The 23,402-nt window shown below is 45.7% G+C and overlaps 1 protein-coding gene across 1 annotated transcript in view; it reads left to right on the top strand.

Annotated features, from left to right (window-relative positions):
• Positions 1-23,402, top strand: part of AACS (acetoacetyl-CoA synthetase) — a 117,763-nt gene that overhangs the window by 58,239 nt on the left and 36,122 nt on the right. The window contains exons 9-10 of the mRNA XM_038763352.1: positions 9,423-9,503; positions 20,486-20,610. Of these exons, the coding sequence (XP_038619280.1) occupies positions 9,423-9,503; positions 20,486-20,610 (206 nt within the window). The remainder of the gene's footprint in view (positions 1-9,422; positions 9,504-20,485; positions 20,611-23,402) is intronic.

Raw genomic sequence — 23,402 nt, forward strand, 5'->3', positions numbered from 1 at the left:
GACAGACTTTGACCCAGGTGGTGGTGTACCTCAGACTGAAAGTGGTGAAACCCCATCCAAGGCCTCCCCTGTTCTGGTGCCACTGTGTTGAATTCTTCCCCCTGCAAACGGAAGAGGAAAATATAACGTAACCAATGTGATATTGGGTCAGATCATTTGCTCACCTGCCTCATATTTTGCCTCTGGCACCGAAGGACACTTGAAGGAAGTGTCTTGGTTCGAGGTGTGCCTTCTGCCATCTCTCAGTTTTTCTCCCTTACAACCATTATGGTGTGGCCCTATCATCTGTTCATTTATTTAAGTCCTTACGGTGTGGCCCGATCATCTATTCATTTCATTTAAGTCCTTCTTGCGCCCTCCAGTAATCCTACCAACTTGTCTTTATATTCCATCAAAGGCTATCAGCCGTGAATTTACCTAAGCCCTTCCAGCCTATTGGCATTTTCCGAGCAGTGAAAGTGTTGGGAAAATTACCCTACACCCGAAAGCCTCCTGTGGCATAACAGTTCGGAGGTGTTGGGATAAGACACGCTAAAACTGTGTTTATTCCTGGGGAAATAGCACTAACATTAAGCCAAGTCTTTTTAAGAGAGAATGAATTAACTCCCTTCCCCACAGCAATTTGAATGTGATAAAGGCAACCTGTTCGGTGGCTTTCCTAGGCCACTTTGGTTCACGTTTGCTAATGGATAAGGAAATTCTTTTGATTGTGAAGAAAATGTCCTCCGTCTGTGACCCAGAAGGACTTGGTGCTCCAGCGAATATGAGTCTTCCCTATTTTCTATTGACACCCTGCTTTCCCAGGATGTCGGCTAGCCAATTTGCTCTTCAAAACATCATTCCTTAGCCAGACCTAGAAGTAGTGGGAAATCGGCCCTTTGGCCAAACTGCTCAAATTCTTGTGGTCTTTGGGGGTAATTTGAAAACTGGCTTCTTCCCTTAGATCCCCAATGTCCCAGAAAATACCAGAGGACAGCTTTCTAGAGCTGGCAGCCCTCCCTCCCCTTTCTTTCCACTGTCTCTCTTTCTTTTTTACTTGGAGTGTTGAATTGGTTCAAAGTAGAAGTCTCAGAAAACTCAGTTGCCTACCCGTGCCCAATGGAGAGGCATTCATTTGGCGCTATCAGTATTTTCAAGAGGAGCGAACATCTTTGATTTGAAATGAAATGGGAAGCTTTCTGCATTAGAAGCCAAGTTCCATCCTGGAAGGCTTTTTCCAGCTTGTAGTGCCATCCGCGAGCAAACATGGCATTATTTTCTATTTTTTTTTTTTGCCTCCCTCAAAAGCCAGTAGCTCCTTAGCTCGCTTTGACTCTTTCCCTTGGCTTCCAGGCTGCTCCTAAGCCTTTATATTAAGTGCGTGCCATAAACCGGTTGTGTAATTAGGAGAACAGACACAGCTAAGAAATGTTCTAATCATGTCTGACTCTGAGCAAAACTTTTCCAACTTTAAAGGGATGGGCAAGTCAGTCTGCGAGGAAAGTGGCTAAGTCCCTTAGAAGGTCTAGAAAGAATTGCTCCAATATGTTACTTTTTAATGAGGAGATTTCTCCAGTAGATGGCTGGGCTCAGTGGATGCTTGGGGTTGTTGTTTTTGTTGTTGTTGTAGTATCTGTCTACACTTCAGTCTATACTTCACTCTGCTGCCCGGATCATCTTTGTGCAGAAAGGCTCTGGGCATGTTACTCCCCTCCTCAGAAATATCCAGTGGCTGGTTGCCTGTCAGCCTACGAATCAAGCAAAAACTCCTCACTCTCAGCTTCAAGGCTGTCCATCACCTCGCCCACTCCTACCTCACCTCCCTTCTCTCCTTCTCCAGCCCAGCCTGCACCGTCCGCTCCTCTGTCGCTCACCTCCTCACTGGGCCTCGTTCTCGCCTGTCCCGCCGTCGGCCCCCGGCCCACATCCTTCCCCTGGCATGGAATGCCCTCCAGCTCTGCCCATCCGCCAAGCCAGCTCTCTTCCTCCCTTCAAGGCCCTACTGAGAGCTCACCTCCTCCAGGAGGCCTTCCCAGACTGAGCCCCCTTTTTCCTCTCCTCCTCCCCGCCCTACCTCCTTTCCCTCCCCACAGCACTTGTATATATATTTGTACAGATTTACTACTCTATTTTACTTGTACATATTTACTATTTATTTTGTTAATGATGTGCACAGAGCTTTAATTCTATTTGTTCTGATGATTTTGACACCTGTCTACATGTTTTGTTTTGTTGTCTGTCTCCCCTTTCTAGACTGTGAGCCCGTTGTTGGGTAGGGACCGTCTCTACATGTTGCCGACTTGTACTTCCCAAGTGCTTAGTCCAGTGCTCTGCACACAGTAAGTGCTCAATAAATACGATTGAATGAATGAATCTGTAAATGGTTATATCATCATCATCATCATCATCATCAGTCGTATTTATTGAGCGCTTACTGTGTGCAGAGCACTGTACTAAGTGCTTGGGAAGTACAAGTTGGTAACATACAGAGACAGTCCCTACCCAGCAGTGGGCTCGCAGTCTAAAAGGGGGAGACAGAGAACAAAACCAAACATACTAACAAAATAAAATAAATAGAATAGATATATACAAGTAAAATAAATAAATAAATAGAGTAATAAATATGTACAAACGTATATACATATATACAGGTGCTGTGGGGAAGGGAAGGAGGTGAGATGGGGGGATGGAGAGGGGGATGAGGGGGAGAGGAAGGAAAGGGCTCAGTCTGGGAAGGCCTCCTGGAGGAGGTGAACTCTCAGTAGGGCCTTGAAGGGAGGAAGAGAGCTAGCTTGGCTGGTGGGCAGAGGGAGGCCATTCCAGGCCCGGGGGGTGACGTGGGCCGGGGGTCGATGGCGGGACAGGCAAGAACGAGGTACGGTGAGGAGATCAGCGGTGGAGGAGCGGAGGGTGCGGGCTGGGCTGGAGAAGGAGAGAAGGGAGGTGAGGTAGGAGGGGGCAAGGTGATGGAGAGCCTTGAAGCCCAGGGTGAGGAGTTTCTGCCTGATGCGCAGATTGATTGGTAGCCACTGGAGAGTTTTGAGTATTTTTATATGGCTCGAGATGGTCCTTGGATAGCAGTTTGGGCTGCTTGATTTGGGCTGCTTGAGTCAGATACCATTACTGGTTTGGTTGGCTCCATTGTGGAATCTGAAAGGAATTGTTTTAGCCAAGATGTTCGCCTTTTTTCCTGTTCCGCAAGTGAGAAAGTTCTTTCTGGCAGGCACTGTTGTTGATGCTAAAGCGCTTATCAAAGCTGTGACAATTTTGATCAGATTTGAGAAGCCTCTTGCAGCCAGTCAGGCTTTGGGTAACTGTAGCTGGGGCTTGTCTCTGGTGACTATAGAGCTGCCAACTTGTACTTCCCAAGCGCTTAGTACAGTGCTCTGCACACAGTAAGCGCTCAATAAATACGATTGATTGATTGCTGGGAGAACCAAGATGGAATTCTGGGCTAACTTTCTCATTCCTCCTTCCCCAGGCCCACTCACTGAGCATCAGCTCCCAAAGGCTTAGTACAGTGTTCTGCACACAGCAGGTGCTCAATAAAAACCACTGATCGATTGATTGATTGTTTTCTCTAGAAGATGAGCAGAAACGTGGCCAAGTGCTTAGTGCAGTGCGTTGCAAACAGTAAGCGCTCAATAAATGCGATTGAACGAATGAATCTGTAAATGGTTATATGGCTCGAGATGGTCCTTGGATAGCAGTTTGCAACGCTTGCAAATTTTTTTCTTTCTGGAGATATGACAGTGCATCACCCAGGACTCTCTGTTTAAATCTAACCCCATTTAACAACCGGTTTCTCTTATTGGAGCCAACTTAAGCCATTGGCCCCATTGGTTTTGTCTTCCCCCTTCTCCTACCAACTCTGTTATATTGTTCTCTCCCAGATGCTTAGTTCAGGAGCTGTGCATTTAGTAAGTGCTCAATAAATACCATTGATTGATTAATTGAGCGCCCCAAATCCCGGAGCCTCATAGTGCACACTGAGGCCTGACTGCTAGGCAGTCACACTTTTTCTTTCTCTCTGCAGTTACGCTCTGGGTGTTTGCTGCTCCTGAATATCTGTCTCTTAGATCTGCTCTCCAAGATCCTTGTTCATTCCCCGGCTCCACGTAGGGAATTCGGAGAGAATCCACGAGGGGCAAAAGATCATTAAAGCTAGTTAGGTCCCCCGGTCTTGTGTTTTAACTGTAGACTGGTTTGGGGATTGCTCTTTCGTTATATCCGTAGAGCACTCTAGAGCAGGTAGGAGTTACAATCTGGTAGGTTCAAATTTCAAATTATCTGGATACACCGACAAGAACGACTACGGATTGATGGGACATTCTGGAGAAAGTGTGTCCATGGGTCGCTGTGAATCGGAAACGGTTCGACAGCACTTGTTGATGAATAATACTACTACCAGTAACAAGTGTGGTATTTATTAAGTACTTACTATGTGCCAGGCACTCTGCTGAGCTCTGGGATAGATACAAAATAATCAGGTCCCACATTGAGCTCACAGTCTAAGAAAGAGGGAAACCAGGTATTGAGTCCCCATTTTGCAGACAAGGGAAGTGAGGCTTAGAGAAGTGAAGGGACTTGCCCAAGGTCACACAGCAGACAAGTAGCAGGGTCTGGTCTAGAAGCCAGGTCCTCTGACGCTCAGGCCTGTGCTTTTTCCACTAGGCCATGCTGCTCCCCCTGGTTTAGCCCCAACCACGTAGGGCTTTCTCCCAGGAAACACAAATACATTAACCAAAACTCCAGCCAAAGGGTAAAGTTCGGAATCTTCCAAAGTAGTTGAAACAACTACTTTGAGAAGCAGCGTGGCTCAGTGGAAAGAGCACGGGCTTTGGAGTCAGAGGTCATGGGTTTGAATCCCGGCTCTGCCACATGTCTGCTGTGTGACCTTGAGCAAGTCACTTAACTTCTCTGAGCCTCAGTTACCTCATCTGTAAAATGGGGATTGACTGTGAGCCCCACGTGGGTCAACCCGATCACCTTGTATCCCCCCCAGCGCTTAGAACAGTGCTCTGCACATAGTAAGCGCTTAACAAATGCCATTATTATTATTATTATTATTATTATTATTAAACAAGGGACTCAGAGCAAAAATGTTTTCCGCAGGAGCCATCCGACACCGTCGGTAGCCCAGTAAATGACTAGCTAGAAGGCAGCATCCGGCCACACATCAGAGCCGTGACACTGGCACGATCCAACATCGCATCGCTGGCTGCATCCTTGGCCGTGATGGGAATCACATTATCTCATGGCTTTGTTTAATATTTGCTTCCAAAGCATATGCTGTATCCATTGCGTTGCCTTCCCCCCCCCCCCCCCCCCCCCCCCACTTCTCTCATTTTAGGTTTTTATGTCTAATTTTTATATCTGTCTGGCTCTTTGGCAGGCACCACGTGAGGCCCATTGGTAGCTCCGGCACCGGAAAGCTTGCAAAGCTTGCAAATTTTTTTTCTTTCTGGAGATATGACAGTGCATCACCCAGGACTCTCCGTTTAAATCTAACCCCATTTAACAACCGGTTTCTCTTTAACAACCGGTTTCTCTTATTGCAGCCAACTTAAAATTGGTCACCTGAATCCTTTATCAAATAAACCATTTCTCCGGCTCTGGCCACAAGAGTCAGTCTTCAGGAAAGATTTTAAGACGTGCAAACTGGGAACCATTTATTTTAGTCCACCATTTGAGTGAGGACTATATCTATCTATCTATCTATCTATCTATCTATCTATCTATCTATCTATCTATCTATCTATCTATCTATCTATCATCTATCTATCTAATCATCTATCTAATCTATCTATCTATTTAATCTATCTATCTGTCTAATCTATCTATCTATCCATCTATCTATCCGCTTAGAACAGTGCCAGCACTTAGAACAGTGCTTTGCACATAGTAAGCACTTAATAAATGCATCATTATCTATCTATCTATCTATCTAATCTATCTATCTATCTAATCTATCTATCTATCTAATCTATCTATCTATCCATCTATCCGCTTAGAACAGTGCCAGCACTTAGAACAGTGCTTTGCACATAGTAAGCACTTAATAAATGCCATCATTATCTGTCTATCTATATCTATCTATCTATCTATCTATCTGTCTGTCTATCTATCTATCTATCTATCTATCTATCTATTTATCTATATATCCAGCACACCAGACCTTAAAATCCTAGATCTGGAAAGGCCTTGAAGAGTTCACTTGGTTCTGCTCCTTCACCTGCAGGAAAACACCAGAAAGATTGAAGATTGAGATTGAAGGCTCCTCATCCTCCATTTTTTTTTTTTTGTTCTTTTTTTAAATCGTGACATTTATTAAGCACTAACTGTGTGCCAGGTACAGTAGGGCAGCTACAAAGATTATCAGGTTAGAAACAGTCCATGTCTCACATGGGGCGCACAGTCTCAATTCCCATTTTTTTTAACAGATGAAGTAACTGAGATACAGAGAAGCTAAGTGACTTGCCCAAGGTCGCACAGCAGACAAACGGCAGAGGTGAAATTAGAATCCGGGTCCTTCCGACTCCCGGGCCCACGCTGTACCCGCTAGGCCGTGTTGCGTTGGTTGCCGTTTTGATGTTTTACCATCCTCCCAGTAAAGAGATCCTGCCTAGCCAAATTTTTTCTTGTAGTAACAAGCCCGTTTCCTCCGGCTTGGTCTTTGTTCAAGTCCTCTCAACAAATGGTCAATCCCGTGCCACGGAAATGATCTTCACAGACCAGGTTGACCCTGCGGACAGGGCAAGTAGGGATGCTTACAGAAGCCATGGTGTCCTTGTCCTTGTCCTTGTCCTTGTCACCATGCAGCAGCCAAGTCAGCGGCATTTCACTCTAAAACCACGCCTAACTGTGATTAAGACTGTGAGCCCCATGTGGGACATGGACTGTTTCTAACCTGATCAGCTTCTAACTACCCCACTGCTTAGTACAGTACCTGCCACATAGTAAGTGCTTAATAAATCATCATCATCATCATCAATCGTATTTATTGAGCGCTTACTATGTGCAGAGCACTGTACTAAGCGCTTGGGGAGTACAAATTGGCAACACATAGAGACGGTCCCTACCCAACAGTGGGCTCACAGTCTGAAAGGGGGAGACAGAGAACAAAACCAAACATACCAACAAAATAAAATAAATAAGATAGATATGTACAAGTAAAACAAATAAATAAATAGAGTAATAAATATGTACAACCATATATGCATATATACAGGTGCTGTGGGGAAGGGAAGGAGGTAAGATGCGGGGGGACGGAGAGGGGGACGAGGGGGAGAGGAAGGAAGGGGCTCAGTCTGGGAAGGCCTCCTGGAGGAGGTGAGCTCTCAGCAGGGCCTTGAAGGGAGGAAGAGAGCTAGCTTGGCGGAGGGGCAGAGGGAGGGTAATTAATAAATGGCATTAATGGCCATTTATTAATAAATGCCATAATTAAAAAAAAAATGGAAGATGTGGAACCTTCAACCTCAGCTTTCTGGCGTGGCCAGCTTAGACATTTTCCTGCATTTTCGTAACCGGGGGAGCGAGGAGAGAGAAAGAGAGAGTCAGGTGAGCGTAGAAGTGCATTCACCTGGCATCTGGGAGGTGGAGGTTGTTCAGAGGAGCCTTGCCTTCCTGTATATATGTATATATTTATTACTCTATCTTGTACATATCTATTCTATTTATTTTATTTTGTCAGTATGTTTGGTTTTGTTCTCTGTCTCCCCCTTCTAGACTGTGAGCCCGCTGTTGGGTCGGGACTGTCTCTATGTGTGGCTGACTTGTACTTCCCAAGGGCTTAGTCCAGTGCTCTGCACACAGTAAGCGCTCAATAAATACGATCGATTGATTGATTCCACTAGTTCTACCTCCTCCCTCTGATCGGGGTTGGGTGGGCCGTGCTCCACTCTCTTTCAGCCCCCTTCTTGAGAATTTAAGGGTCGCCACAGTGCTGATTTTGCACCTTAGCTTCCAGAAGCTAGTTTAAATGGGGCAGCTGATGTGCGGTTTTTGAGCCGATCGGTGGTGTTGTCATTAGTTTGATCGGCCCGCTGCGGCGTGTAAATCGTGCCTTCCGATGGGTCACGGAGACGTCTCTGAGGCGGAGGGGTGTCCCAGCTCCTCCCGTTGGGGACGGCTGGCTCCCAGCTGCCAGTCAAGGGGCGGGCATGGTTTCAGGAAAAGCATTTCATAAAATGCTTTATGCTTTTGTACACATTTATTACTCTATTTATTTATTTATTTTACTTGTACATATCTATTCTATTTATTTTATTTTGTTAGTATGGTTTTTTTTTTTTGTTTTGTTTTGTTTTCTCTGTCTCCCCCTTTTAGACTGTGAGCCCAATGTTGGGTAGGGACTGTCTTTATATGTTGCCAATTTGTACTTTCCAAGCGCTTAATACAGTGCTCTGCACATAGTAAGCGCTCAATAAATATGATTGATTGATTGATTTAGGGCATAGGAAACCATCTAAAGTGGTCAAGCCCTGAGCATCATTGCCATAGTGGACCAAGGGCCGATGCCCGCCCTAATGGATTTTGTTGATTCTGGTGAATCCCGAAGTGGATGGCCAGTGGTTCAGTGCTTAGATCAGTGCTAAGCACATAGTAAGCGCTTTACAAATATCATCATCAGTGGAATCTGCTGGGGGAGATCTAGCCTCTTGCCTGCATGCCGGGGCCGGGCCCCAGCAATCCTCCCGATTGAGATCGGATAGATAATAATAATAATAATAATAATAATGATAATAATGATGACATTTGTTAAGCGCTTACTATGTGCAGAGCACTGTTCTAAGCGCTGGGGGGGATACAAGGTGATCAAGTTGCCCCACGTGGGGCTCAGTGGAAAGAGCACTGGCTTTGGAGTCGGAAGGTCATGGGTTCAAATCCCGGCTCCGCTAATTGTCAGCTGTGTGACTTTGGGCAAGTCACTTAATTTCTCTGTGCCTCAGTTACCGCATCTGTAAAATGGGGATTAAGACTGTGAGCCCCCCAACCTGATCACCTTGTAACCTCCCCAGTGCTTAGAACAGTGCTTTGCACATAGTAAGCGCTTAATAAATGCCATTATTATTATCTTTTAGACTGTGAGCCCACTGTTGGGTAGGGACTGTCTCTATATGTTACCAACTTGTACTTCCCAAGCGCTTAGTACAGTGCTCTGCACACAGTAAGCGCTCAGTAAATACGATTGGTGATGTGGGGCTCACAATCAATCCCCATGTTACAGATGAGGTAACTGAGGCTCAGAGAAGTTAAGTGACTCGCCCAAGGTCACACAGCCGTCATGTGGTGGAGTCGGGATTCGAACCCATGACCTCTGACTCCGAAGCCCGTGCTCTTAAACCGTGGGAGAGGGGTTTAGGGCGGCTTGAGGGCCAATACCTGCTCAGCTGGCTTGACCCTCGTGTCCTTTCGGTAAGCTTCTGTTTTCCCCGTTGCAGGGAACCCTAATTCAGCATCTGAAGGAGCACATTCTTCACGGCAACATGGCCAGCACTGACATCATCCTGTACTACACCACGGTGAGTAGGAGTCTTCCAAACCTTTAGAAATGAGCGTTTTAGTGTTTCAGTTGACAAGGGACTATGTTTATTGTTGTATTGTGCTCTCCCAAGCCCTTAGTACAGTTCTCTGCGTACAGTAAGCGCTCAGTAAATACGATTGGATGAATGAACATTAACCTTCGACCCCCTCCTGCTCCCAACCCTCTTAATTGCAGATATTTATTTCATTTTTATTAGTAACGATTATCATCATAATAGTAGTGTTAATCGATCTTTCGTATTTGAGTGCTTACTTTGTGCAGAGACCGTACTAAATGCTTGTTGTAGTTGTTGCCTTATGCTGTCGAGTCACGTCCGACCCATAGCGACACCACGGACACGTTTCTCCGAGAACCCCCCACCTCCATCTGCAGTCGTTCTGATAGTGGATCAATAGAGTTTTCTTGGTAAAAATACGAAAGTGGTTTCTTCTGCACAGTAAACGAGTCTCCGCGCTAGACTCTCTGCCGTGCCGCTGCTGCCCAGCAAAGGTGATTTTTGACTTGTAGCAGATTCTTTCCACTCTCCAGCCACTGCCCAAGCTAGGCATTCATTCATTCATTCAATCGTATTTATTGAGCGCTTACTGTGTGCAGAGCACTGTACTAAGCGCTTGGGAAGTACAAGTTGGCAACATATAGAGACGGTCCCTACCCAACAGTGGGCTCACAGTCTAGAAGACTAGGAATGGAATGGGTATGCCTCTGCTTGACTCTCCCTCATGTAGTCGAGACTGGTAGAGAGCTCACCTCCTCCAAGAGGCCTTCCCAGACTGAGCCCCTTCCTTCCTCTCCCCCTCGTCCCCCTCTCCATCCCCCCCATCTTACCTCCTTCCCTTCCCCACACCACCTGTATATATGTATATATGTTTGTACATCTTTATTACTCTATTTATTTATTTATTTTACTTGTACATATCTATTCTATTTATTTTATTTTGTTAGTATGTTTGGTTTTGTTCTCTGTCTCCCCCTTTTAGACTGTGAGCCCACTGTTGGGTAGGGACTGTCTCTATATGTTGCCAATTTGTGCTTCCCAAGCGCTTAGTACAGTGCTCTGCACACAGTAAGCGCTCAATAAATACGATTGATTGATTGATTGGTAGAATACTGGAAACTCTCCAGGTGCGGCCCTGAAAGGGTACTAAATGTCTGGGAGAGTATAATACGACAGAATTAGCAGACATGTTCTCTGCCTGTAATGAGCTTACAGTCTCAGTGTTTACTGTGTGCCAAGTACTGTACTAGGTGCTGGGGTAAATAAATAATAATGGCATTTATTAAGCGCTTACTATGTGCAAAGCACTGTTCTAAGCGCTGGGGAGGTTACAAGGTGATCAGGTCGTCCCACGGGGGGCTCACAGTCTTCATCCCCATTTTACAGATGAGGGAACTGAGGCACAGAGAAGTTCAGTGACTTGCCCAGAGTCACACAGCTGACAGTTGGGAGAGCCGGGGTTTGAACTCATGACCTCTGACTCCAAAGCCCGGGCTGTTTCCACTGAGCCACGCCGGTAGATTCAAGATAGGTCAGACACAGCCCCTCTCTCAGAGGAAGGAGAACAGGTTTTGAATTCCTCCTTTTCACATGAGGAAACTGAGGCATAGGGAAGTTAAATGACTTGCCTTGCCCAAGGTCACCCAGCAGGCAAGTGGCAGAGCCAGGATTAGAACCCTGATTCCCAGGCCCATCTTTCCACAGGGGCATGTTGCTTCTCTCCTCTTTGTTCCTCCTTCCTCCCTTATCCCTCTTCCTTCCTTCTTACTCCTTTCCTAAGCACACATGGAAACCCAGGATACTAGGATGGAGCAAAAGGGAAGCATCATCATCATCATCAATCGTATTTATTGAGCGCTCACTGTGTGCAGAGCACTGTACTAAGCGCTTGGGAAGTACAAGTGGGTAACATATAGAGACAGTCCCTACCCAGCAGTGGGCTCACAGTCTAAGCAGCGTGGCTCAGTGGAAAGAGCCCGGGCTTTGGAGTCAGAGGTCATGGGTTCGAATCCCAACTCCACCACATGACTGCTGTGTGACCTTGGGCAAGTCACTTAACTTCTCTGAGCCTCAGTTACTTCATCTGTAAAATGGGGATTAAGATTTTGAGCCCCACGTGGGGCAACTTGATCACCTTGTATCCCCCCCAGCGCTTAGAACAGTGCTCTGCACGTAGTAAACGCTTAACAAATGCCATCATCATTATTATTATCAGCTTAATCCCCAGTAATTGACAGAATTCCCTCAGAATGTCCTTTCTTCCCCCTCCCCAGTGGCAGCCCTATGGCGACACTGGGGACAGGAAACCAGGGTCACCACCTGTATATATGTATATATGGTTGTACATATTTATTACTCTATTTATTTATTTATTTATTTTACTTGTACTTTTCTATCCTATTTATTTTATTTTGTTGGTATGTTTGGTTCTGTTCTCTGTCTCCCCCTTTTAGCCTGTGAGCCCACTGTTGGGTAGGGACTGTCTCTATGTGTTGCCAATTTGTACTTCCCAAGCGCTTAGTACAGTGCTCTGCACATAGTATGCGCTCAATAAATACGATTGATTGATTGATTGATTGAGTGTTTTTTCCCTGCATCTTACCCCACCCTAGTCTCTCTTCCACCAGTCTGATTTCGCATAGCCCCATCTTTCCCCAGTATGACTCCCTTAACCTGTGACTCCTTGTTAAGTGCTGACCCTCTGTCATGGCCAGGCGTATGTGCTGCTGGGCCCTGGCTCTCAGGAGAAGCACTAGGGGTGTCTCAAAAGCCATCCACGGGCTTGCGTCCACTTGCGAACCATGCTCAGTTAGGATTTCTTGAACATAATTGAAACAGCGTCAGCCAATCTGTTTATTGAGCGCTCACCGTGGGCAGAGCACTGTTCTAAGTGGTTGGGGCAGTAAAATATAACAGACACCCTCCCTGTCCACAGCGGTCTTACAGTCTAGAAGAGGAGACAGACATTCATATAAATAAGCAAATTACAGATATGGACCTGAATGCTGGGAGGGGAGATTAATAAAGGGAGAAAATCAGGATGATGTAGAAGGGAGTGGGAGGAGAGGGGGGAAGGCCTCAGAGTCCACGAACCATCAGCCAACATTCATGTGTTCTGGTATTTGAATTGCAAGTCAGCCCAATCATTGTCTTGATTCCCGGCCCACGTCCTCCCCCGGGCCTGGAATGCCCTCCCTCTGCCCATCCACCAAGCTAGCTCTCTTCCTCCCTTCAAGGCCCTGCTGAGAGCTCACCTCCTCCAGGAGGCCTTCCCAGACTGAGCCCCTTCCTTCCTCTCCCCCTCGTCCCCCTCTCCATCCCCCGCATCTTACCTCCTTCCCTTCCTCACAGCACCTGTATATATGTATATATGTTTGTATATATTTATTACTCTATATATTTATTTATTTTTCTTGTACCTATCTATTCTATTCATTTTTTTTTTTTTGTTAGTATGTTTGGTTTTGTTCTCTGTCTCCCCCTTCTAGACTGTGAGCCCACTGTTGGGTAGGGACTGTCTCTATATGTTGCCCAGCTTGTACTTACCAAGCGCTTAGTACGGTGCTGTGCACACAGTAAGCGCTCAATAAATACGATTGATTGATTGATTAAGCAGTTGTGATAGCCCCAAAACCATCCCCTCAGTTTTCCATGAGTCTCCCTGAAGATGTGACAGGGGAAAGGGTGGACTTTGCCTAGTGGGGAAGAAAAAGATGAAGAAGAGAGACGTGTGTAAGCTCGTTGGGGGCAGAAAATGTGTCTGTCAACTTTGTTATCATCAATCGTATTTATTGAGCGCTTACTATGTGCAGAGCACTGTACTAAGCGCTTGGGAAGCTCTCAGTAGGGCTTGTTATATAGTAATGTCCCAAGCACATAGTACCACTTGCTTTAAAGCAGTCAATCACCTTGCCCCTTCTTACCTCACCTTGCTACTCTCCTACTATAACCTAGCCCGCACACTTCTCCTCTAATGCTAACCTTCTCACTGTACCTCATTCATTCAGTCATATTTATTGAGCGCTTACTGTGTGCAAAATTGACGATGATGCAGAGCACTGTACTAAGCGCTGGGTCTTGTCTATCTCACCACCAACCCCTCGCCCACATCCCCAAAATGAGCAGGGGTATGCGTTCTCCTTTGCAGGCCCCACAGACTTCTAATAATAATGATGGTCTTTGTTAAGCACTTACTACGCGCCAAGCACTGTTCTAAGCGCTGGCGTAGGTACAGGGTATCGGGTTGTCCCACGTAGGGCTCGCAGTCTTAATCCCCATTTTACAGAAGAGGTAACTGAGGCACAGAGAAGCTAAATAGCTTGCCCAAGGTCACGCAGCAGACAGGAAACGGACCAGGCGACCAGGGCACTGACCAATCAGTGCTTATTGAGAGCTTATTGGGTGCAGAACACTGTACTAGGTGCTTCGGAGAATAAAATATAACAGAGTTCGTAGACACATTCCGTGCCCACGGTGAGCTTCCAGTCTAGAGGGGGACATCAGCATTAAAATAAATTACGGATATAGGTACAATACAGATATAGAAGCAAGTGCCGTGAGGTTGAGGGCGAGGTTAATCAAGGAAACGGATCCAAGTGCGAGGGCGACGCAGACGGAAGCCTTCCCAATCAGTCAATCAATCAATCGTATTTATTGAGCGCTTACTATGTGCAGAGCACTGTACTAAGCGCTTAGCACTGTACTAAGACTGAGCACCCCCCTCCCTCTCCCCCTACTCCCCGCTGCCTTACCTCCTTCCCCTCCCCACAGCACCTGTATATATGTATATGTGTTTGTACATATTTACTACTCTATTTATTTATTTTACTTGTACATATTTATTCTATGTATTTTATTTGGTTTATATGTTTTGTTTTGTTATCTGTCTCCCCCTCCTAGACTGGGAGCCCGCTATTGGGTAGGGACCGCCTCTATATGTTGCAAACTTGTACTTCCCAAGAGCTTAGTACAGTGCTGTGCACACAGTAAGCGCTCAATAAATACGATTGAATGAAATCCACTCTCCAGCCTGGAATGCCCTTCCTCCTCAAATCTGACAGATAGTTATTCTCCCCACCTTCAGAGCTGTACCGAAGGCACGTCTTCTCCAAGAGGCCCTCCCTGACTGTCTCCCTTTCCTCTTCTTCCCCTCACTTCTGTGTCACCCTGACTTGTTCCTTTTATTCATCCCCCCTCCCAGCCCTACAGCACTTACGTACATATCTGTAATTTATTTATATTAATGTCTGCCTCCCTTTCTAGACTGTAAGCTCACTGTGGGCAGGGAACATGTCTGTTTATTGTTATATTGTACTCTCCCAAGCGCTTAGTAAAGTCCTCTACACACAGCGCTTACGTTGAATGATTGATTTGGAGAAAATTCTTTGAGAATCGATATTCTTTCACTCTGAACGCTTCGGTCTTTGACTCTTTTCTCACCATCGCATACTGTTTGCGAAGTGTATAAGACTGGGCGAGGCACTAAATGAAGAAACAAACACAGGTTCAGTCTTTGAGTCTTTTCTCACCATCACATACTGTTTGCGAAGTGTATAAGACTGGGCGAGGCACTAAATGAAGAAACAAACACAGGTTCCGCTCCCTGGGAACTTTATGGACCAGATGAAGAGAACAGGACTATTTTGAATTGCTTCCCTGTACTGTCTGGTGGCTTTAAGTTGGATAATAATTAATAATAATAATTATGGTACTTGTTAAGTGCTCACTATGTACCAAGCACTAAGTGCTGGGGCAGATAGAAATTAATCAGGTTCGACCCAGTCCTTGTCCCACGTGGGGCTCGCAGTCACAGTAGGAAGGAGTAGGATATAATTCCCATTTTACAGATGAGGTAAATGAGGCATGGAGAAGTTAAATGATTTGCCCACGCTCTTTCCACTATCCACCCTGCTTCTCTTGGCTTAACTAAGGGCTTAACTTTATTTGAAACACGAACCTGCATTTTCCGTGTCTTTATTTTAAAAAATGCATCAAGACGAAAACTTAGAGAAGCAGCGTGGCTCAATGGAAAGAGCCTGGGCTCTGGAGTCAGAGGTCATGGGTTCAAATTCCGACTCCGCCAGTAGTCAGCTATGTGACTTGGGCAAGTCACTTCTCTGTGCCTCAGTTACCTCATCTGTAAAATGGGGATTAAGACTGTGAGCCCCATGTGGGACAACCTGATCACCTTGTAACCTCCCCAGTGCTTAGAACAGTGCTTTGCACATAGTAAGCGCTTAATAAATGCCATTATTATTATTATTAAAGGTATCCCCACTCCCCGTTGCCTCATGTGTTATTTGGAAAGTATAAGTCAGCCACCCTTGAAAATGCTACAGGTTTCCCTACTTGGCCTTTGTAAGTTCAGGAAGATTTTGATTGTTGAAAAGTCACCAAGAAATAAATGAGCGATTTACTTAAAAACAGAATCCGGGCTCCCTTTCTTTGTGGTTCCAACTCATCCCATACATTTTAAAACTTCCTTGCAGGGTTTTTTTTTTAAAATTATATCCTCTCAGCCTGCAGAATGTTTCCAAGTCCCTCGGCCTAGGTGATGACTACATCAGTCGCTTTTGCATTCTACTGAAATTCTCCCCGGGCCGAGGTCTGATTATGTTTGTTTCACACTCATTTACGGGGGCTATGTTTAAAAATCTCTTGCTGCCTCACTCATCCAGCATGCGATCCAGCCCTCGGGGAGGCCATAGATTTTGGGGCATAAGGTGCTGCCGTATAAGCTGAACATGTTCTTCACTCTCGGCTTCAAGGCTGTCCATCCCCTCGCCCCCTCCTACCTCACCTCCCTTCTCTCCTTCTCCAGCCCAGCCCGCACCCTCCGCTCCTCTGCCGCTAACCTCCTCATTGTACCTTGTTCTCGCCTGTCCCGCCGTCGACCTCCGGCCCACATCCTCCCCCTGGCCTGGAATGCCCTCCCTCTGCCCACCCGCCAAGCTAGCTCTCTTCCTCCCTTCAAAGCCCTACTGAGAGCTCACCTCCTCCAGGAGGCCTTCCCACACTGAGCCCCCTTTTCCCTCCCCTCCTCCCCATCCCCCCCGCCCTACCTCCTTCCCCTCCCCACAGCACCTGTATATATGTTTGTACAGATCTATCACTCCATTTTACTTGTACATATTTACTATTCTATTTATTGTGTTAATGAGGTGCATCTCACTTTATTTCTATTTATTCTGACGACTTGACACCTGTCCACGTGTTTTGTTTTGTTGTCTGTCTCCCCCTTCTAGACTGTGAGCCCGTTGTCGGGCAGGGACCGTCTCTATGTGTTGCCGACTTGTACTTCCCAGGCGCTTAGTACAGTGCTCTGCACACAGTAAGCGCTCAATAAATACGATTGAATGAATGTGTGAATGCCGTGTAAGGATGTGGGTTATGGAGACAGCAGGGTTCCAGTTGGATTTGATTGCAGCCCCGAGTCTTCAGTGATGAGAATGTCTTGTGTGGCACAGGGGGATTGGAAATAGAGTTCTAAAGAATAATAGGGATCTTATGGATATGAGAAGCAGCGTGGCTCAGTGGAAAGAGCCCGGGCTTTGGAGTCAGAGGTCATGGGTTCAAATCCCGGCTCCGCCAATTGTCAACTGTGTGACTTGGGGCAAGTCACTTAACTTCCCTGGGCCTCAGTTACCTCATCTGTAAAACACTGTGAGCCCCACCATGGGACAACCTGATCACCTTGTAACCTCCCCCGTGCTTAGAACACTGTTTGGCACATAATAAGCACTTAATAAATGCCATCATTATTATGAGAAGCAGTGTGGCTCAGTGGCTTGGGAGTCAGAGGTCATGGGTTCTAATCCTGGCTTTGCCACTTGTCAGCTGTGTGACTGTGGGCAAGTCACTTCTCACAGTCTTTTCTAGACTGTGAGCCCACTGTTGGGTAGGGACTGTCTCTATACGTTGCCAGCTTGTACTTCCCAAGCGCTTAGTACAGTGCTCTGCACACAGTAAGCGCTCAATAAATACGATTGATTGGGCCTCAGTTGCCTCTCTGTAAAACGGGGATTAAGACTGTGAGCCCAGTGTGGGACAACCTGATTGCCTTGTATCTCCCCCAGCACTTAGAACAGTGCTTGGCACATAGTAAGCGCTTAACAAATGCCATCATTATTATTATTATCTTGGCCCAGCTAATGATGAATCATGCTTAGGGACTTAGGAAGGAGTGTAAAGTATGTGGATAATACACGTTTTTAAAGGATTTGGGCTAATCCGTGGGAAGTGCTTGGAACACACATTTATGATCAGACCCCTGCTCTAGGCAGGTCACTTGGGGTGCTTCTTTAATATTTCAATTTTCAAAAATCATATCCTTGGAGTATAAATAACGGTATCATTTAAGTACTTACTATGTACCAAGCCCTGTGCTAAGTGCTGGGGTAAATACAAGATAATCAGGCCAGACTCAAGCTCATTGTGGGCAGGGAACATGTCTACCAACTCTTTTGTATTGTACTGTAGACTGTGAGCTCACTGTGGGCAGGGAATATGTCTGTTTATTCTCGTATTGTACTCTCCCAAGCACTTCAGTGCTCTGCACACAGTAAGCGCTCAATAAATACAGTTGAATAAATTAATTCTCTCCCAAGTGCTTAGAATACTGCTGTTCACATGGTAAACACTCAATAAATCCAATTAATTAAAATGGGGATTCAGTACATATTCTCCCCCAATCAAAGATGAGGAAACTGAGGAGTTAAGTGACTTGCCCAAGATCACAAAGCAGGCAAGAAGAAGAGCCAGAATTTAGGACCCAAGTCCTGCATGTGAGCTCGCTGTGGGCAGGGAATATGTCTGTTTATTCACGTATTCTACTCTCCCAAGCACTTCAGTGCTCTGCACACAGTAAGCGCTCAATAAATACAATTGAATAAATTAATTAATACTTTCCCAAGTGCTTAGAATACTGCTGTTCACCCGGTAAACACTCAATAAATCCAATTAATTAAAATGGGGATTCAGTACATATTCTCCCCCAATCAGAGATGAGGAAACTGAGGAGTTAAGTGACTTGCCCAAGATCACAAAGCAGGCAAGAAGCAGAGCCAGGATTTAGGACCCAAGTCCTGCCTGTGAGCTCGTTGTGGGCAGGGAATATGTCTGTTTATTCGCGTATTCTACTCTCCCAAGCACTTCAGTGCTCTGCACACAGTAAGCGGTCAATAAATACAATTGAATAAATTAATTAATACTTTCCCAAGTGCTTAGAATACTGCTGTTCACCCGGTAAACACTCAATAAATCCAATTAATTAAAATGGGGATTCAGTACATATTCTCCCCCAATCAGAGATGAGGAAACTGAGGAGTTAAGTGACTTGCCCAAGATCACAAAGCAGGCAAGAAGCAGAGCCAGGATTTAGGACCCAAGTCCTGCCTGTGAGCTCGTTGTGGGCAGGGAATGTGTCTGTTTATTCGCGTATTCTACTCTCCCAAGCACTTCAGTGCTCTGCACACAGTAAGCGGTCAATAAATACAATTGAATAAATTAATTAATACTTTCCCAAGTGCTTAGAATACTGCTGTTCACCCGGTAAACACTCAATAAATCCAATTAATTAAAATGGGGATTCAGTACATATTCTCCCCCAATCAGAGATGAGGAAACTGAGGAGTTAAGTGACTTGCCCAAGATCACAAAGCAGGCAAGAAGCAGAGCCAGGATTTAGGACCCAAGTCCTGCCTGTGAGCTCGTTGTGGGCAGGGAATGTGTCTGTTTATTCGCGTATTGTACTCTCCCAAGCACTTCAGTGCTCTGCACACAGTAAGCGGTCAATAAATACAATTGAATAAATTAATACTCTCCCAAGTGCTTAGAATACTGCTGTTCACCCGGTAAACACTCCATAAATCCAATTAATTAAAATGGGGATTCAGTACATGTTCTCCCCCAATCAGAGATGAGGAAACTGAGGAGTTAAGTGACTTGCCCAAGATCACAAAGCGGGCCAGAGGCAGAGCCAGGATTTAGGACCCAAGTCCTGCCTTTCAGGTTTGGGATCCTTGATCTGCATCTCTTCTGCCGTCTGCCACCTAATTGGATCTTCCTTGGTGAAGTGGAGAACATCTGCAGCGTGGCTCAGTGGAAAGAGCCTGGGCTTTGGAGTCAGAGGTCATGGGTTCAAATCCCGGCTCTGCCACTTGTCAGCTGTGTGACTTTGGGCAAGTCACCTAACTTCTCTGGGCCTCAGTTTCCTCATCTGTAAAATGGGGATGAAGACTGTGAGCCCCCGGTGGGACAACCTGATCACCTTGGACCTCCCCAGTGCTTAGAACAGTGCTTTGCACATAGTAAGCACTCAACAAATACCATCGTTATTATTGTTATTATCTGCAGCGTGGCTCAGTGGAAAGATCATGGGCTTTGGAGTCAGAGGTCATGGGTTCAAATCCCGGCTCTGCCAGTTGTCAGCTGGGTGACTTTGGGCAAGTCACTTAACTTCTCTGTGCCTCAGTTACCTCATCTGCAAAATGGGGATGAAGACTGTGAGCCCCACCATGGGACAACCTGATCACCCTGTAACCTCCCCCGCGCTTAGAACAGTGTTTGGCACATAGTAAGCGCTTAATAAATGCCATCATTATTGTGAGAAGCAGCGTGGCTCAGTGGCTTGGGAGTCAGAGGTCATGGGTTCTAATCCTGACTTTGCCAATTGTCAGCTGGGTGACTTTGGGCAAGTCACTTCACTTCTCTGTGCCTCAGTTACCTCATCTGCAAAATGGGGATGAAGACTGTGAGCCCCACGTGGGACATCCTGATCACCTTGTAACCTCCCCAGCGCTTAGAACAGTGCTTGGCACATAGTAAGCGCTTAATAAATGCCGTTATTATTATTATTATTATCTGGGGTTTGTGCTCCCTGATGAAATAAGCAGCACAGATGGGGTAGTGGTGAATGGAGAGAGCCTGCCAGAGCCTTCTTCACGCGGATGCTTTGTCTTTTGCAGATTGGCTGGATGATGTGGAACTGGTTAGTGTCGTCACTTGCCACTGGAGCTTCGGTGGTACTGTACGATGGGTCGCCCCTCGTCCCCTCCGCTAACGTACTCTGGGACTTGGTCGACCGTATAGGGTAAGGTCAATTAGATAATGACGTTAAAAGGACGCCTGGTCGCTCCTGAGAGAAGCTTCTTGTTCTCCTCTCGCAGGTTCGCTCCATAGCAAAGAGCCCCTTTGGAGCTTCAGGGTGACGGGCACAGTGGTTTTGCCAGTAAGCCCACTTCTCACGGCGGTAGGAAGCAGAAAGAAAGAAAGGCCCTGCTGAGAGCTCACCTCCTCCAGGAGGCCTTCCCAGACTGAGCCCCTTCCTTCCTCTCCCCCTCGTCCCCCTCTCCATCCCCCCATCTTACCTCCTTCCCTTCCCCACAGCACCTGTATATATGTTTGTACATATTTATTACTCTATTTATTTTATTTGTACATATCTATTCTATTTCTTTTATTTTGTTAGTATGTTTGGTTTTGTTCTCTGTCTCCCCCTTTTAGACTGTGAGCCCACTGTTGGGTAGGGACTGTCTCTAGATGTTGCCAATTTGTACTTCCCAAGCGCTTAGTAAGTGCTCTGCACATAGTAAGCGCTCAGTAAATACGATTGATGATGATGATGATGACGTTGGGTTGAGGTCCTCCTGGTGGATGCCAGGCAATGCAGATTAATTTCCCGAGTGCCCACTCGGCAGCAGGGCACTGGACTAGATTGTAAACTCCTTGAAGGCAGGGGAGAATCTTCTCCTTAGAGTGTACTCTTCCCGGTTCCTAGCACGCAACAGGCTCTCACTCAGTCCCACTGATTGAATGATGATGATGATGATGATGGCATTTGTTAAGCGCTTACTATGTGCAAAGCACTGTTCTAAGTGCTGGGGGGATACAAGGTGATCAGGTTGTCCCATGTGGGGCTCACAGTCTTAATCCCCATTTTACAGATGAGGGCACTGAGGCTCAGAGAAGTTAAGTGACTTGCCCAAGGTCACACAGCAGACAGCGGAGCCGGGATTCGAACCCATGACCTCGCTCCAAAGCCCGTGCTCTTTCCACTGAGCCACGCTGCTTCTCTGATTGAATGATTGATTAACTAGGATGAGTTACACAGGAAGGAGAAGACATGGGCATTGCCCTTGGAATTAGTCTAACGGGGAGAAAGGAAAGAGAAAAAAATGCAATAGTTTTTTTCGGTGGGTTTCTTTTTCTTTTTTCTTTTTTTTGGTAAATGGTATTTAAGAGCTTACTTTGGGCCAGACACTGTACTTAGCAAATGGGTAGATAACAGGATAGTCAGGTTGGAAACGGTGCGTGTCGTAACTCCCATTTTACAGATGAGGTAACTGAAGAACAGAGAAGTGAAGTGACTTGCCCAAGGTCGCACAGCTGGCAAGTGGCAGCGCTGCCATTAGAACCCAGGTCCTTCTGACTCCCAGGACCGTGCTCAATCCATTAGGCCACACTGCTTTCCTATTTCACGTGTCCATCTTTCTCTTCCGTTCCCCATTACTGGGATGAGAAAATGTCAAGAGATCCTTTTCATGAGGATCCTCTTTCCTAGAGGAATTAATCACAGCTCCTTAAGAGTTGATTATTATGTTTAATAAATCTGATCCCTGTGCTTTTGCAGTGCCTCTTAAGGCTAATGATAGTGTTAAAATTTACATATATAGCCTGGAAAATGCACATCTTCTTGAGGTTGGAAGAAAACCACATTTTGGAGCATTGCAATTACTTGGTTTGGTTTTGTTCCATTCGTAGTGGGAAGCTTAATTTTTCTAAACTCTTACCCATTAATAATTTAAATATAACTCTGCCTGTTTTGGGTAGTATTTAATTTGTGACATTTGGCTCAGGCTGGTAGAATAGATTTTTTTTTTTTTGTTCCCCCAAATGAGGTTGTTTCCACAGAATGGTTACTAAACTCCTCGGGGCTGCAAAGAGATCTTCACCACTGATGCAAGCTTAGAAGCTCTTTTCCAGAGGTACAAATTATTATGCTTTGCAAGAAAATGTAAGTCAGGGTGTGAGGAGAAAAGGTCAAGTACAAAAATCAGCAAAGTGAACTTGGTGAGGGGTCTGTATCGCCCATCCTGATTTAATATCAGAAGTAGTCTGTGCAATTCTAGGGAAATTGTTTACATTTCTACCATATGACGCTGTTTAGGGTGAGAGACTGCTTACAGAAGCCTAGTTAAAATAGACAAGAGCGGCTGAGGCCACGGTAATGAATGGGAGGAAGTGTATGTGTGCATGTATTTTCCATTTTAGCTCTTTTCCTCCTGAGAAGAAAATTGAAAATGAGTTAAATACAGTAATTTAAAAATCCCCTTGTTTCCTGGTTAGATTAATGGCTTCTCAGAACTTACAGGCTGAAGCGGCAAGTTAACAAAGCTCCTGAAATTGTTGCAACACCCCAGATATTTAATAATGGGAATGTATTTAAGCCTAAAGTTTCGCGAAGCATTGTAAATGGCCTTTCAAGTTTTGTTTTATTTTTTTAAAACTGAGGGTAACCAGGGTATTATTTTGAAGGAATTCATAACATTTAGAAGAAAATACCAATGGGAAAGTCCCCCAAACTAGTTTATTTTTGGTTTCTGGGGACTGCAAAGGCCTGGGGTCTCTAGTCCGTAGTGAGTCCAGAGAATTCTGAGTCCCAATTCTGGCAGTTTGTTTTGATTGTGCTCCTCCCTCTTGTCAGCTCGTCTACAAAATGCTTATTTACAAAATGGGTGGTGGTACAGGAATTCTGCAGTTGGCATTGAACCAGGCCTGGTGGGGTGAATAAGCTGGTATCCCGCTGTTAGTTAAGCATCCTTGGAACTAGTGAGAGATTGTTCCAGAAATGTACCTGGTAATTAGTGGTACACTGGGATAAAA

Source organism: Tachyglossus aculeatus, chromosome 21 (genome assembly GCF_015852505.1).
Source record: "Tachyglossus aculeatus isolate mTacAcu1 chromosome 21, mTacAcu1.pri, whole genome shotgun sequence".
NCBI classification, from domain to species: Eukaryota; Metazoa; Chordata; class Mammalia; order Monotremata; family Tachyglossidae; genus Tachyglossus; species Tachyglossus aculeatus.